At 43.9% G+C, this 16675-nt stretch overlaps 1 protein-coding gene across 1 annotated transcript; it reads right to left on the reverse strand.

Moving 5' to 3' along the window:
* Positions 1 to 8215: 8215 nt before the first annotated feature.
* nr0b1 (nuclear receptor subfamily 0 group B member 1) lies at positions 8216 to 16341 on the reverse strand. The gene is made up of 2 exons (XM_033033180.1): positions 15757 to 16341; positions 8216 to 8683 (listed from the first exon to the last, which is right to left on the reverse strand). Exons 1-2 carry the CDS (start codon positions 16298 to 16300, stop codon positions 8412 to 8414), a joined length of 816 nt encoding a protein of 271 aa, XP_032889071.1. The 5' UTR covers positions 16301 to 16341; the 3' UTR covers positions 8216 to 8411.
* Between the last annotated feature and the right edge of the window lie 334 nt (positions 16342 to 16675).

Below are 16675 nucleotides of genomic sequence, written 5' to 3' on the forward strand. Positions count from 1 at the left end.
TCAGCCTAAGATCCCTCATTATCCATCAAAGTGCTTGTGGACATGTTGAGCAAATACTGTAAATGACAGTGATCCAGTTTCTAATCATTTTCCAAATATCACTCATTGCCTTCTCAAAGTTATATTTGCTCATTTATGTCACTGCTCTCAGCACAATGTGGTAAAACTCCCAGGATGCTATAACTTGAGTCTTCCTTAGCTTCACAATGCAATGCCATTAGTTTCTCGATTCCAGTCATCTCCTTTAGTAGTCACCCACATTGCTTATGCATTCATGTTTAATGATGTGGTAAATTCTGATGAATAATCTTGATATCAGTTTCCACTGTAAATATGCTGCAGGCTGCTGCTCCTAAATGAGATATTGACGGATCTTTTATACGAGACCTCTTGGGATTAATACTGGTGGTTATTGGGTCTAAATGAACTGCAAACAATTCAATGTACAAGATTTTCTGAGATAGTATTATAGCCACTGGATACAGATCCTAAATGTAGCATAATATTTCGCAGTTTGTAGCCCGTGGATGACTGGTGAATTAGTTGAGTCGCTGAGGAAACAACAGCTGAGATTTTCCTTTGCAGAGTTTTAAAACCCATGCATGGTATTTGTATTACAATTAATTTATTCCTTCTGCACCATTCCTGCAAATCTGTCGACGCCAGTGAAACATTGGAGGAGGTTTCTATAATCGGTGAAGATATCACGGGTTGTAAACCAGGTTAAAGCAGAACTTACATTATGGCAAAATAGGTTACAATTTTGAAACAAGACCAATGACTTGTCACCACTAATTAACGATGTTTGATCTTTGCTTGACCCCAGGCTGATGTCAATGATGTCCTCCGATTGTGCAGAGATGAAGAACGATTTTAATTTCCTTCTGTTGGCTATGGCTTGGTTAATGAATGGCTATGGCTTGGTTAAAGAAAAACGAATGCAGATGCCAGGGATTAGCACCACCAAGGTTAATGATGCATGCAGAAGAATAAAGCCAAGGTAAATATTGCAATGTCAAGAAGACTACGAGTGCTTTCTGTATGGAGTTTGCACGTTCTGTGACGGGCCGCGGCTGTGGACTGGGAACGCAGTCGGCGGCTTTATTGAGATGGTGTCTGCTGTGGACCTGATGCAATGGTAAACAAACTACAGTGGATCAAAGCTGGCTGGATGGTAGTCAATAGCAGATTAAGAATTAATGAAAAAAAGCACATCGCAGTTATAACAATTCTTTAAGATTGTAATTAAAATTTTAAATCACTCAAAAGTGGACTCTACCCTCCATTGAAATTATATTTATTTATGTGCAGAGCTACCTTTAAATTTAATGTTATTCAGAGATCACCGAGTGATTTCAATAACTCGCTATGCCCAATGGGATCATCTTGCGTATCAAGAGAAATGCTTGCTATCTCGGCTAGATTCTCTTGGGTTTGGTTTTGTCTTCTCTATGTTTGTTGGCTTTGTTTTATTTTACACTGCTTGCTGAATCCCTGAATGGGTATTGTTCAAAACCTAGTTGCCTTCAAATTGTAGCGAAGGGCTTTCATGAGCTGTGACTAAGGCAAATAATTAGTGCAATAGATTGGTTCCAGGAAAGGGAATATCATCTTCATCATTAACTTGCAATATTTTACAACAGTTCGCAAATTAGACAATAGTTTACAACAGTTTGCAAAATTGATGATTTGTGTGAATTTTGGAAAAAGCCTAAAACGTGTTGAGTATTGTACAGCACATATGGAGGAAGGGTGGCACAGCTGTAGAGCTGGTGCCTCATAGTCCCCAGTGATCTGGGGTCAATCCTGACCACCAGTGCTGTCTGTATGGAATTCACACCTTCTCTCTCAGACCATATGGGTATCCTCTGACTGTTCTTGTTTCCTCCCACTTTCCAAACATGTGCAATACATGAAAGGACACACAGTGCTGGAGTAACTCCAACCATTAAACTAGCAATGTAGACACACGTAACGGCAGATACAGGTTTACAAAAAAGACACAAATTGCTGGAGTGACTCGGCGGGTCAGGCAGCATCTCTAGAGAACATGGGTAGGTGATGCTTCGGGTTGAAACCCTTCTTCAGATGTAGGGGGGATCATAGGGGGGGGGGAGCAGATAGATGGAAGAGGGCAGAGCCAGTGACAAAGGACAGTGTGGCAGGTAATAGGTGCACACAGGCGAGGGGGAGTTTGATCATCAGATGGTTAGACTAATTCCTGAGATGGCAGGACTTTCATATGAAGAAAGACTGGATAGACTCGGCTTGTACTCGCTAGAATTTAGAAGATTGAGGGGGGATCGTATAGAAACTTACAAAATTCTTAAGGGGTTGGACAGGCTAGATGCAGGAAGATTATTCCCGATGTTGGGGAAGTCCAGAACAAGGGCTCACAGTTTAAGGATAAGGGGGAAGTCTTTTAGGACCGAGATGAGAAAAACATTTTTCACACAGAGAGTGGTGAATCTCTGGAATTCTCTGCCACAGAAAGTAGTTGAGGCCAGTTCATTGGCTATATTTAAGAGGGAGTTAGATGTGGCCCTTGTGGCTAAAGGATCAGGGGGTATGGAGAGAAGACAGGTACAGGATACTGAGTTGGATGATCAGCCATGATCATATTGAATGGCGGTGCAGGCTCGAAGGGCCGAATGGTCTACTCCTGCACCTATTTTCTATGTTTCTATGTTTCCAACAAAGGCCAGAGATAAAAGCCAGAGGTGTGAAACAGGATTGTAGAGTTGCATCTTGTGAAACTAGAGGAAGGAAAGTTGTAGGAGAGGAGAAATAGGTGGGAATCCAGTTGGGACAGAGGCGAGGGAACGGAGGGAGAAAAAGATGATTGTGGGAGAAAAAGACGGGGGTTTGATAGTAGGTTAATTGGCCACAGCAAATGGCCGTGACAGTAGAGATATGTAGATTCTGGGGGGGTGAGAATGTGGTGGAAATAAAATGGGGTTAAGATTGGACAAGGATAAATGGGTGCTTGGTAGTCAATATGAATGTGGTAGCCAAAGGGCCTGTGTTGTGCTGTCTGAATCTACGACTCTACATACTTGTCACTGACTGTTAACACTGCTTCAGTGGTACAATCTCTGATATTCTCCTCACTTCACTCTACTAATTGAATAGTTGACCATTTCACAGCTTGATTTATTGGGAAAAAAATATTGTGTGAATGGTGTTCAATAATGTGGTATTTGAGAGGGCAGTAAAAACTGATCAATGTGCACATATTCGACCATCAAATCTCCAGCTGATATTTAGCTCAAATACTTTTTTTTCTTGCTTTTTAGCTGTGAGCTGTGGAATAATAATCTTGACAAATCTGAACCTAAGAGTTCAGATCGAAACCACATTTGTAGTAGGTTTCCAACATCAATGAAAATAAAATGTTTAATTTTCAAAGAGCAGTTAGATTTCTCGTTCCAAAACATGTTCCAATATTTCTAATCGTGTGGTGCTGGGACCCAAAAGGCCATTAAACATCATAAACAAAAAAGAATCTTCATGAGGTCTGAACAAAATCCCCTCAGGTTAGTGTTTGGCATAAGACATAAACTTGCTGCTAAATAATCCAAGGTCTCTGAGTAACATAAGGTGGACACAAAATTCTGGAGTAACTCAGCGGGTGAGGCAGCATCTCTGGAGAGAAGGAATGGGTGACATTTCGGGTCGAGACCCATCTTCAGATTCTGAATAACATTTTGACTTGACAAATACTTAATACGACAAAATACTTTCAATATATCAAACTCATTCAAAATATTTCATACATTGTAATTCATTCTCAGTATACAAGGAGACATATGAAAGCACACTGTAGTTACTTTACAGTGTTTTATATAATGGAGGGAGAAGAAGAATGTGCCATCGATTATTGACCTCATAAATAAACTTCCTGCTAATTTATCATCACGTGGCACTGGAGGCAAAGCTGCATCTCCCCTGGAGTTGCTTGTGATGTGTCATAGGTCATTCTTCTGCTTAGAGGGAATTTTTGCCAAAGCTTTTATGGGAAGACCTCAGAGGCAAGGAAGTAATATACACATGAAAGCCTTGCCTGCCTACTGTATTCTGCAACAAACCGTGACCTTTATCCCCTCAGCTCACCAGGGTAGCATGCTATAAACTCAGGTTTATTCTTTTATCACAGTTACTTCACTGGTCCCAATGCCAGTTTTCTCCCAGCTGTGAAAAGTGAACGACTGCAAACAAATCAAACCTAAAGCAAAGACAGTAAAGATGGTCAGACACCATCTATGCAAGAAAGATCTAAGGGTACCATATCTTTAGAGATAAGAACCTGGATTTATATTACCTGGACTCAAGTACTTATGGGATTCATTTGCGTCTAATATAATGGGCAAGAACCTCATTTGCAACCAACATCTGCAATTCATTCTTTCTATTAATCCCATCAACTCAGCTTGCCCTAACTTCCTTTCAGCCAGTGCCACTTCCTAACCCCGTCTGTGCCACAGAGTTTAGTTTAATTTAGAGATACAGCATGGAAACAGGTCTTTTGCCCCACCTAATCCATGCCGACAATCGATCACTCATTCGCACCAGTTCTACGTTATCCTGCTTTCCCATCCAATCCTTACACAATTTACAGAGGCCAATTAACCTACCAATCTACATGCCTTTGGGATGTGGGAGGAAACTGGAGCATCCAGAGGGAGCCCACGCTGTCACAGGGAGAATGTTCAAACTTTGTACAGGAAGCAGCTGAGATCAGGATCGAACCCAGCTCTCTGTCGCTGTGAAGCGGCAGCTTTGCCACTGTTCCACAGTGCCAACCACTTGTGGTCAAACTGTCCCTCCTCTCCACATTGTAATCACCACACCACTCCTCAGCCATCCCACCCAGATACTTACTTGAACGGCACTTGATCCTCTGCTCATCAGTTGTAGAGTAATGAGATCCTAATCAAGATCTGGCCTTTGCTATTCAAACCTAGTAAACATCCTCCATGTGTTCACAAGTCTTGGACTCACACTGATTATTTGGACATGGCCAAAGGCAAAATCGTTGATGACGTAAAGATGTCTGGGACAATGTGCGAATCGTGAAAAACTTCAGAAAGTCATGATGATTAGAGGCAAAATTAGACAGCTAATGGTGCAATTTAATGTTATTTAGATTGGATTTAATCCACTGGAAATGAAATGAATGAAGAAGGAATTGACGCATATATAATGAAAAACTATAAACTGTACAAATTGAAGTCCAAATAGAGAATTCTTGAAAGTATGCATGTAGATAGATTAATCCATGAAAACAATGGCACTATGTTAGGTCTTAAGTGTAATTGTCATCGGAGTGGCGGCGCGGCTCTGGCTGCAGCGGCTCACCGGCAGTCCCGTTTGTTTGTGTTTTTTGTGTTGTTTATTTTGTTTTGGTTAGTCTAGTTTTTGTTTTTTAGTTTGTGTTTGGTGGGGGGGGGGGGGGGTTTAAACGGGGTTTGCAGTCTCTCCCTGCGGGGGAATGCGACTTTTTTGTCGTATTCCCTTTCTCTGCCTCCGTCTGCGCTGAGGCCTATTGGAGCTGGCGACCTCGAGGCTCCAGAGGCAGAGCCCGTCAGGACTTGCCCTGAGCTCGCTCCCGTGAGGGCGGTCCGGCTCAGGGCTGGAACAGTGCTCCCGTGAGAGGTTGTGAGAGCGGCCAGCCCGAGGGTGGAACGAGGCTCCCGTCGGAGCGGCCGAGCTCGGGGAGGTGCGGCGCTCGCAGCCCGAGGGAGGTTCGGCGCCATGTCGGGGCAGCCCGGCCCGAGGGAGAAGCGACGCCCAAGTCGGGGCAGCCCGGCCAGAGGGAGAAGCGACGCCCAAGTCGGGGCGGCCCGGCCCGGGAAGAAGCGACGCCCATGTCGGGGCGGCCCGGCCCGGGGGAGGTTCGGCGCCCATGTCAGGGAGAAGCGACGCCCAAGTCGGGGCGGCCCAGCCCGAGGCTGAAGACGGTACGGTACTCATGTGAGGGTGGCTGGGACGGTGTTCTGGCGGTGGTGGCCTGAGTCCGGAGTTCGGCCGCGGGCCAGCGGCTGCGTCTGCAGGACTGGTGGGCGGCAGCTTCGACCACCCCGGGCCGCGGTGTTTGAGCCGCGGCACTGATTTATAACATCGCCCGGGGGGTATCGCCTCAGCACAGAGGGAGAAGAGGAGGGAAGAGGCTGCAGACCTAAGACTTTTGCCTCCATCAGTGAGGAGATGCTGGGTGGACTCACTGTGGTGGATGTTAATATGTGTTTATTGTTGTTTTTATTGTATTATATGTATGACTGCTGCAATTTCGTTCAGACTTCGGTCTGAATGACAATAAAGGCTATCTATCTATCTATCTATCGAATGCCAGAGTAAAAAGGACACATTTTTGTATTAGTTAGGTCAAGATGAGGAACTGCATTTATTGTACATAATTTTATAATTTTGAATACCCCGCAATAAAACTCTTTATAGGATCCTTTATAGATTCACCAAAATGTTACAAAAATACAAAACTATAATTCACAAGTTCTAGGAGCAGAATTAGGCCATTCAGCCCATCAAGTCTAGTCCACCATTCATTCACGGCTGATTTATCTTTCCCTCACAACCCTATTTTCCTGCCTTCTCCCCATAACCCTTGATACCCATACTAATCAAGTTTTATCTATCAATCTCCGCCTTAAAATTATCCATTGATTTGGCTTCCACAACCGTCTGTGGCAATGAATTCCACAGATTCATCACCCTCAGACTAAAGAAATTCCTTCGCATCTTTCTAAAGGTACATCCTTTTCTTCTGAGGCTAGGGCCTCCGGTCCTAGACTCTCTCACTAGTGGAAACATCTATACAGGCCTTTCATTATTCTAGGAAAATTCTAGCTTTGCTGCGGTAGAGTTGCTGCCTTACAGCACCGTAGAATCGGATTCGATCCTGACTACGGGTGCTGTCTGTATGGAATTTGTACATTCCCCCGTGCAACACCCAAGCCCTTCTTTGAATGGGACATTGCAGTCTTTTACATCAGAATAGAAAAGCCAGGCTTTAATTAGATTTTGGTGTCCAAGTCTATTGTTCACTGAAGGAGGCAGCACAAGTAGATAGGTAATCACCGGTAAAAAGCCAGAATGGTATACTTGCCTTCATTGCTAGAGGCATTGAATATAAGAGTCATTAAATCATGGTGCAGCTCTATAGGACTTTGGCCAGCCACTTTGGAGTTTTGCATACAGTTCTGGTTGTCCCATTACAAGAAAGATGAGGAAGCTTTGGAGAGGGCACAGAGGAGATTCACCAGGATACTGCCTGGATTACAGGGTTTCAGCTCCAGGGAGAGGTTGGCTAGATTTGCATTGTTTTCTCTGGAACATCAGAGTTTGAAGGGAGATTTGATAAAGTACAGTGTATAAAATTATGAGAGGCATGGATAGGGTAGACAGTCCGAACATTTTTCCCAGGGTGGAAATGTCCAAACCTCAAGAATGTAGCTATAAAGTGAGAGGGGGGAAAGTTTAATGGAGACATGCAGGGCAAATTATTTTTTTAAACATATAGTGGGGCCTGGAACGTATTGCCAGGAGTGGTGGTGGAAGCAGATATGATAGTGGCATTTAAGAGGCTTTTAGGTAAGCACATGGAAGTGCAGGGAATAGAGGGATAAGGATCATATACAAGCAGATGCGATCAGTTTAACTTGGCAACAGGCCCAGCACATACATTGAGGGCCAAAGTGCCCATTCCTGTGCTGTACTGTTCTATATTCTATGTAATGCCTGTAGAAAATTTGGTACAGATTTGGTACGGTGATTAAGTGAAATCAGCCCATGTTAACAGCATAAGTCAGAGGGGACGACTGGTCTATTTCCAAGCTTTAAAATCTTTCTTATTGACTTACTGAATATTGCTTTTGATGCCTCAAGGTCACAGAATACATAGTTATTTTTCCCTCAGAGCATGGAATACAATGGAGCAAACAGCCAAACACTAGTTATTCACCGCGCTGTCCATTATCCTCTAGCAGACAGCATTTTATTAGTGAGATTCAAGGTCAAGTTCCATTGGTAGTTGCAAAATGCTGGATGGGTCAGGCAACATCCCTGGAGAAAATGGAAAGGTGACGTTTTGGATCGGGACCCTTCTTCAAGCTTCATTGTGCATAATGGATGCAGCAGATGGCAAAGGGTTAGGAAAGTAATGTCATAAAACATTACATATGACTGTGCAGTTATCAGAAAAGGACCATGCCACAGTTGAAAAGTGAGCAAGTTTGCAAGGGCTCGAACAACTTCATTGATATCATACCTACACCATTTATTTATAACAAATCAAATTGTGCAAGAATAGCAATATACCTGTATATTTTACAAAAATACTGTTTGCAAAAAAACTAATAATTTATATATCTGCAATTGGGCAGCTGCAACGTTTACTATGTGCTGATTTTCTCAGCAGCTTGAGCTTTGTTATCGACACAGAGCATGTCCACCAACTTGTCATCTATATTGTCGTTGCCGATGGGTCTGAAAAACAGTTCAACAATGACACCTGCACCAATGCAGCGGACCATTGAAAGTGCAATGATGAGGTTGAAGAAGCGACTCTGATCTTGCGTGCAAGTGCTTTTCACATGTTCTTTGAGCGCTTGATGTGCCTCTTGCTGAAGACTCTGGATGTACCCGACACAGTGTAGTCCTGGAAGCTCTAAAATTGAAAACAGCAACGTGTGAGTGTCCAACAGAGTAACACGCAATCCGAGATTGAGAAACAACAACATTGAACAGACTTCAAATGAAAGTAAAGCTTTGTTTAAAAGGTTTTCATTGTGCATTTTCTTGCAACAAGGAGATAACAATTTTAAATAATAATGCAAGTAATATCCCAAGGACGTGTGCTATTTGGCAAGTTAATTGGCTACTGTACATTATACTGAATGGAAGTGGCTGGTGATAGAACTAAAAAAATGTGAATGGACATGTTGGAGAATAAATGTGAGGGAAGGGAGTTACAGCAAAAGTAAGGAGGGCAATGGGACTGACGGGAATGCTCCAAGAAGTTGTATCGACTCAATGGGTCAAATAGCTTCCCTGTATGTCAGAAGGAAACATTGGGAGTAGGCATATCATCAGCATTTCAGTTTAAACTTGACAGTAACCTGCAACATATTAAAAATACAACTTGCTGCAATTAAAGAGACAAAAACTATTTTACCTTTGAAAGGCGAATGAATACTTGAGGCAAAGGGAAGACTATGTTCATGGCAGGGTGGAAACTTTAGCTGTGGCCATGAATCAGTACAAATGAATGAATGTTGAATGGCTTGGCTTCTATCTAACAGGTAAGAGTTCCATAGTGAAAAAGTTGGAGTAACTCAGCGGGACAGGCAGCATCTCTGGAGAGAAGGAATGGGTGATGTTTCGGGTCGAAACCCTTCTTCAGACTAGTTAGGGATAAGGGAAATGAGAGATATCAACAATGATGTAGAGATCAAGAACAATTAATGAACGATATGCAAAAAAGTAACTATGATAAAGGAAAACAGGCCATTGTTAGCTGTTTGTTGGGTGAAAACGAGAAGCTGATGCGACTTGGATGGGGGAGGGATAGAGAGAGAGGGAATGCCAGGGTTACTTGAAGTTTGATAAACCATTATTTCATACCACTGGGCTGTAAGCTGCCCAAGCGAAATATGAGATGCTATTCCTCCAATTTGCATTTAGCCTCACTCTGACAATGGGGACCTAGGACAGAAAGGTCAGTGTGGGAATGGGAAGGAGAATTAGTTTTGCAACTGGGAGATCAGGTAGGTTCAGACGGACTGAGCGAAGATGTTCAACAAAACGATCGCTCAGTCTACATTTCATCTTGTAGATGTATAAGAGTCCACATCTTGAACAACGGATACAGTAGATGAGGTTGGAGGAGGTGCAAGTGAACCTCTGCCTAACCTAAAAGGACTGTTGTGGTCCCTGGACAGAGTCGAGGGACATCAGGCAAGAGGTACAGAATTGTGAAAACGCACACCTCCAAATTTAGGGACAGTTACTTTCCATCTATCATCAGGCAGTGGAAACATCCAATTGACCTACCATCTACCTCATTGAAGACCTTTGGACGATCTTTAATCAGACTTTACCATGCACTAAACGTTATTCCCTTTAACATGTATCTGTACACTGGACGGCCTGATTGTAATCATGTATTGTCTTTCTGCTGACTGGTTATCATACAACAAAAAGCTTTTCACTGTTCCTCGGTACACGTGGCAATAAACTAAACTAAATAGTTAATTGCTAATTCCACACTCATGGCTTGTTCTACACACCACAAGCTTCAGGTTGGCTTTTCTGTCCCAGTGTGCATCAAGTCTCATGCAGTCATTATATGCAGTTAAGAAATGTCTTATTTTAAATTCTCAGTCCTGTCTTCAATTCCCCCAATTAAGGTGTTCCTACGACCTCTTCCATCTCCTCCAGCATTGCAATCTTCTAGAATACCTGCACTTCTCCAATTCTGACCCCTGAATTTTAATCACTCAAAGCTAGAAAGAAAACAGAGAAGATTTACAAGGATGTTGCCAGGACTCGAGGGACTGAGCTGTAGGGAGAGGTTGAGTAGGCTGGAGCTCTATTCCTTGAAGCACAAGAGGATGAGGGGTGATCTTATGGAGGTGTATAAAATCATGAGCAGAATAGATTGGCTAGACACCCTCAGAGTAGCGGAATAAACATAGAAATTAGGTGCAGGAGTAGGCCATTCGGCCCTTCGAGCCTGCACCGCCATTCAATATGATCATGGCTGATCATCCAACTCAGTATCCCGTACCTGCCTTCTCTCCATACCCTCTGATCCCCTTAGCCACAAGGGCCACAGGACTAGAGGACTGGAGGACATAGGTTTAAGGTGAAGGGGAAAAGAAGAAGTGAGGGGGGTCCTTATCTCATCTCATATTTTTTTCTTTTTGTGACATAGGAGGACACTATTCATCCATTGACTCGCAACCAGCTCTCAGAACAATCCCAGTCTTACTCCATCACTTATTTCCCTGTAAACCCAATCACTTGTAATTATAGTGATATTTCCAAGAAGGGAGAATGTGAGAATTGAAGAGAAACTTGCAAAGACAAGAAATACAGGCCAGGCAGTATCTGTGGAAAGAGAAAGAGTATTAACAAACAAGGTTGCATGATTTGTACAGAAAAGTTCACTCTGTATCTTCTTCCACGAATGTTGTCGGATCTACTGAGTGTTTCCTACTATTTCTAGTTTTACTTCAGATATCCAGATTCTGCCTAATTTTAAATGCAGGCAAGGATCATCCCTAACGTTCAGATTCTGCACATCCTCAATGGTAGAAGCAGCAGAGGAGGGAGCTCCACTCAGTGATCTCCATGCTATAGGCTCTTCTGTCATTAGCAAAGGCACAGTGTGCGGTTGGAGTGGGTGGATACTGAATCCAATGGCTTGGCCGCCAATAAAGCAAACAGCTCTCACTGAAATGGACTGTGGTCGGGGATGCGAGTTCACTGGTGACGGGTCAGTGGTTCTATTGAGTTGCAAAATGCTGGAAAGGTTTTGAACAGCTGGAGGGACAATTCTAACGCAATCCTAACAGCATTCCAATTACGCTACTTCCTTAGAAGGCTTAGGAAGTTCAACATGTCCCCAACAACTCTCACTGACGCCTACAGATGTGCCGTAGAAAGCATTTTAGCAGAATACATCATGGCATGTTTTGGGAACAGCTCCATCCAAGACCACAAGAAATAGCTGACAATTGTGGATGCAGAACAGATCATCACGCAAACCAACCTGCCTTCCATTGACTCCATTTTCACCTCATGCTGCCTCGGCAAGGCCAGCAGCATAATCAAGGATGAGTCGTACCCTGACTATTCCCTCTTCTCCCCTCTCCTATCGAGCAAAGGGTATAGAAGTGTGAAAACGCACACCTCCAGATTCAGGGACAATTTCTTCACAGCTGTTGTCAAGCAACTGAAACATCCTACCAACAGCTAGAGAGCAGTCCTGAACAACTATCTACCTCATTTGAGACCCTCGGACTATCTTTGATCAGATTTTACTGGCCTTATTTTGCACTAAACATTATTCATGATATTTCCTTCATCATGTATCTGTACACTATGGATGGCTCAATTGTAATTACGTATTGTCTTTCCGCTGACTGGCTAGCACACGGCAAAAGCTTTTCACTGTACCTCGGTACATGTGGCAATAAACAAAACTTAAAACAGATGAACAATCAAACTATATCTCTTCTGAATATACTTATGATATCCTTACACAACACCCAAACAGGACAGGCTTAGATAGACATATTGGTCGGCATGGACACCATATCATTACCAAAGACCTAATGGAGCTAATTCATATAGTCATCTTAGACAGCATCATCCCACCCATGGTGATTTCCAGTCTAAGAAATACCAAGAAGTGATGATGACTTTCACAACTTCATTTTCCAAAGGAGGAAAGGTGCAAGAAGTCTGAATAAGTAATAGATTTGCTGTTACTGCATTTCTCTGAATAGCCAGACCAAAATCAAACAGTAGTCATATTGAATTACCATTGAGATTTGATTAGAGGTTGATATTTGCATTGAAAGAGTGTAGAATATTTTAGTGAACAAATCTAAACTGACGAGTTAGGTAATCTCACCTAACCTAATCACACCTTGTGACTGGTGGTGTGCCTCAGGGTTTGGTGCTGTTTGACATCTATATCTATGATTTGGAAGAGAATGGACAAGGCATGATTAGCAAGTTTGCAGATGACACTAAAGTGGGTGGTATTGTAGATAGTGAAGATGGTTGTCAAAAATTGTAGTAGGATCTTGATCGGTTGGGCAGGTGGGCTGAGGAATGGTTGATGGAATTTAATGCAGAGATGTAAGGTGTTGCATTTCGGGCAGTCTAAAAAGGGCAGGACCTATACAGAGAATGGGAGGGCTCTGAATAGTGTTGTAGAAGAGGATTTAGGTACATAGTTCCTTGAAAGTGGCATCACAGGTAGATAGGGTGGTCAATAAAGATTGGCCTTCATTAGCCAGAGTATTGAGTTTAGAAGTTGCAAGGTCATGTTATAGTTGTATAAGACATTGGTGAAGCCACATTTTGTGTACGTGTTCAGTTTTGGTCATCGTGTTTTATGAAATATGTTGTCAAGCTGGAAATGGTACAGAGAATATTTAAGAGGATGTTGGCAGGACTCAAGTGCCTGAGTTATCGGGAGAGGTTGAGCAGACTAGGACTTTATTCCTTGCAGAGCAGGAGGATGAGGGATGATCTTATAGAGGTGTACAAGATCATGAGAGGAATAGATCATGTAAATACACAGTCTTTTACTCAGAGTAGGGAAATCAAGAACAAGAGGACATAGGTTTAAGTGGAGGGGGAAAGATTAATAGTAACCTGAAGGATAACTTTTGTTTACACAAAGGGTGATGGGTCTATAGCACAAGCTGCCAGAAGAGGTAGTTGGGGCTGGTACTATTGTTACCTCATTTGGACAGGTACATGGATAGGATAGGTTTAGAGGGTTATGGGTCAAGCGTAGACAGATAAGACTAGTGTAGATGGGGCATGTTGGCCGGCGTGGGCTAGTTGGGCTGATGGCCTCTTTCAACACTGTATGACTATGAGATTCCCGTTTATTTATTTAGCTTGAGAAGCATATTCACACGTTGGTCAGAGCCTGGTGTCTACATGTTGTATTCCCATTATAGTTATGGAGTCACAGACTAGTAGCTGCATTATCACATTCTGCCAGCATCTAGGACGCTCTGTGATAACTCAACCTCGGGGCTTTCCTGTTGTACTATCATGGGCTCCCAGTGCCGTCCTCGATAAATGCAGACACATCATCAGGTGCATCAATGTACTACATCCACTTCCGGCACAGGTGTAAAATATTGTGTAAACAATACCACAAACAGCTAACAATGGCCTGCGTCCTTTAGCATTGTAACTTTTTGCATATCTTTCATTCGTTGTTATAGACAATAGACAATAGGTGTAGGAGTAGGCCATTCGGCCCTTAGAGCCTGCACCACCATTCAATGTGATCATGTCTGATCATCCCCAATCAGTACTCCGTTCCTGCCTCCCCATATCCCCTGACTCCGCTATTTTTAAGAGCCCTATCTAGCTCTCTCTTGAAAGCATCCAGAGAACCTGCCTCCACTGAGGCAGAGAATTCCACAGACTCACCACTCTCTGTGAGAAAAAGTGTTTCCTCGTCTCCGTTCTAAATGGCTTACTCCTTATTCTTAAACTGTGGCCCCTGGTTCTGGACTCCCCCAACATCGGGAACATGTTTCCTGCCTCTAGCGTGTCCAAGCCCTTAACAATCTTATACGTTTCAATGAGATTCCCTCTCATCCTTCTAAACAAGCCCAGCTGTCCCATTCTCTCAGCATATGACAGTTCCGTCATCCTGGGAATTAACTACATCGTCTATATCCCTCGTTTCCCTTTCCCGTGACTTTCAGTCTAAAGAAGGGTTTCGAACCGAAATGTCACCCATTCCATCTACTCAGGGATGCTGCCTGTCCCGCTGAGTCACTCCAGCTTTTTGTGTCTATCTTCGGTTTAAACCAGCATGTGCAGTTCATTCCTACACTGTAAAACATTGAAAGCTAATTTAGGATTATATATTACATCCCAAGTTTTCCTGCAATTCCAACATAATTTTGAGCTTTGAGGGGGAACCTAAATATGTTTTAAACAAAACTGAAATGTCAGTATTGGCTCAGTTGTCTCATTGGTACGTCTGAATCAGTAGACAGCAGATTTCAAATCCACTCCAGACACCTGGGCACTCCAGACATGCCAGCATCTGCAGTTCATTTTTGCACATTTTGACTGCATATACCAGCATCTGCAGTTCCTTTCCATACATTTTGTCAGCTGGTCTGAAGAAGGGCCCGGGCCCGAAACGTCCCCATCCTTTTTCTCCAAAATGCTGCCTAAGAGTTACTCCAGCACTTTGTGTCTATCTTCGACATACCAGTATCTGCAGTTCCTTTCTACACACTTGTGCATGTAACCCAGGGAGGAGGGGTGATTAAACCGAGCTACGGCGTAAGTGCAGTTGATCTCTAAAAGTCAGGTCTTAATAAGATGAATTGAAATAGAATAATGGCCTGCCAATATTAATCCCACAGTAACACGATAGGTGGTCGTTCCTCTCATTATTGTAGGTGCCCCCTGGTTATACGTTTGCCCAAAGTAAAATGATAAGCTGGTTTAGTGCATCCTCTGTAGAGATGAGAAAGGTTTTTTTGTTTGAATTAGCGCTCGACTCGAGTTATGTTCCAAACTGTGTCAGTAGTAAGTAATGAGAAACTGCCCGCGAATACTACCCCTCTCTGGAGTACGGATGTCAGGTTTATGGATGCGAAGACGGGAGAATGGGGTTAAGAGGGAAAGATAGATCAGCCGTGATTGAATGGGGGGAGTAGACTTGATGGACCGAATGGCCTAATTCTGCTCCTATCACTTATGAATTTATGAACTACGGTGCAACGCTGATTTTGCGGTTATCCTTTACTCTGTATGATGCGCAGAGGAGAGTAGAAGTTGTGATGTAAACAAACTTTTAAAGTTCACGGAGAAGAAGAAACATTAAGCCACTTGTTTCACGATGTAAATAAAATATAACTTGCAATTAAGGTAATTTAACTTACCTTTCTCGGGAGCATCTGAAAACATTTTGCAACCATTATAACTGAGTTTATTAGTGAATAAAATACCGACCTGGGTTAAAGAGAAGGGTCCCTTTCAGGTAGGCGTACTCTTTGGGGGTTATATCCAGGGTCCAGCACTTGTTGAGAAACCGCTTAATGGTGTGGATGTCGGCTGCCGAAGCCGTGTGAAGATCCTCGCTCTCCTTGTGTGTGTCCGCGGGTCCACTGGTTAAAATCATGTGTAAAATGCTGGTGGCGGTGACCTCCACCGTTTCAAAATTGACTTTGTCTTGCGCCAGTCCCAGGACCAGGAGCGGTGCCCAGCACCTTCTCACCAGGGTGACCTGGTCTCCCCCGGGCAATGCATGGAAGCAGGGCACGTTCTGGATAAACGCCAGGGTCTTTGCCAGGACGGCGGAGGCTTCGGCGCAGGTGATGTGGGGCCACTTCAGCACCAGTCTGCGCCGGGATGGGCAGGCACAGCCCGGGGACACAACGGCTGACAGGCGTCCCGGCTCCGGCTCCGGCTCCTCGCTCTGCAGCAGCTTGTACAAGATGCTGCTCAGAGCCCGGCCCTTCCTGCACTCACACACGTCGCCGCAAGCCCAGGACATCGCTGCCCAGCTCCGAGGCTCCCCCGGGCTGCGGGCTCCTTTATAGCAGTCAGCCCGACCCACCTCCTCCCGGGGAAACACCCACTGCTGGTGGCGACAGCGGCAGAGGGCGCCCGCCCGCTGACTAATGCAGGGAACTCGGTGTAGATGACTGTGCTGTACACACCAAGCCTCGTCTATGGGATCAGACTGCACACCCAGACTCATCTACTGAGATCAGACTGTATACACCCAGCCATGTCTATGGGATCAGACTGTGCCTACAGCCCCGTCCACTGGGATCAACTCGATCCAAGGCCGCAAGGAATAGCAGGGAATTGTGGACGCAGCCCAGACCATCACACAAACCAAACTCCCTTTCATTGACTCCATTTA

Source organism: Amblyraja radiata, chromosome 14 (assembly GCF_010909765.2).
Source record: "Amblyraja radiata isolate CabotCenter1 chromosome 14, sAmbRad1.1.pri, whole genome shotgun sequence".
In the NCBI taxonomy this organism is placed as follows: domain Eukaryota; kingdom Metazoa; phylum Chordata; class Chondrichthyes; order Rajiformes; family Rajidae; genus Amblyraja; species Amblyraja radiata.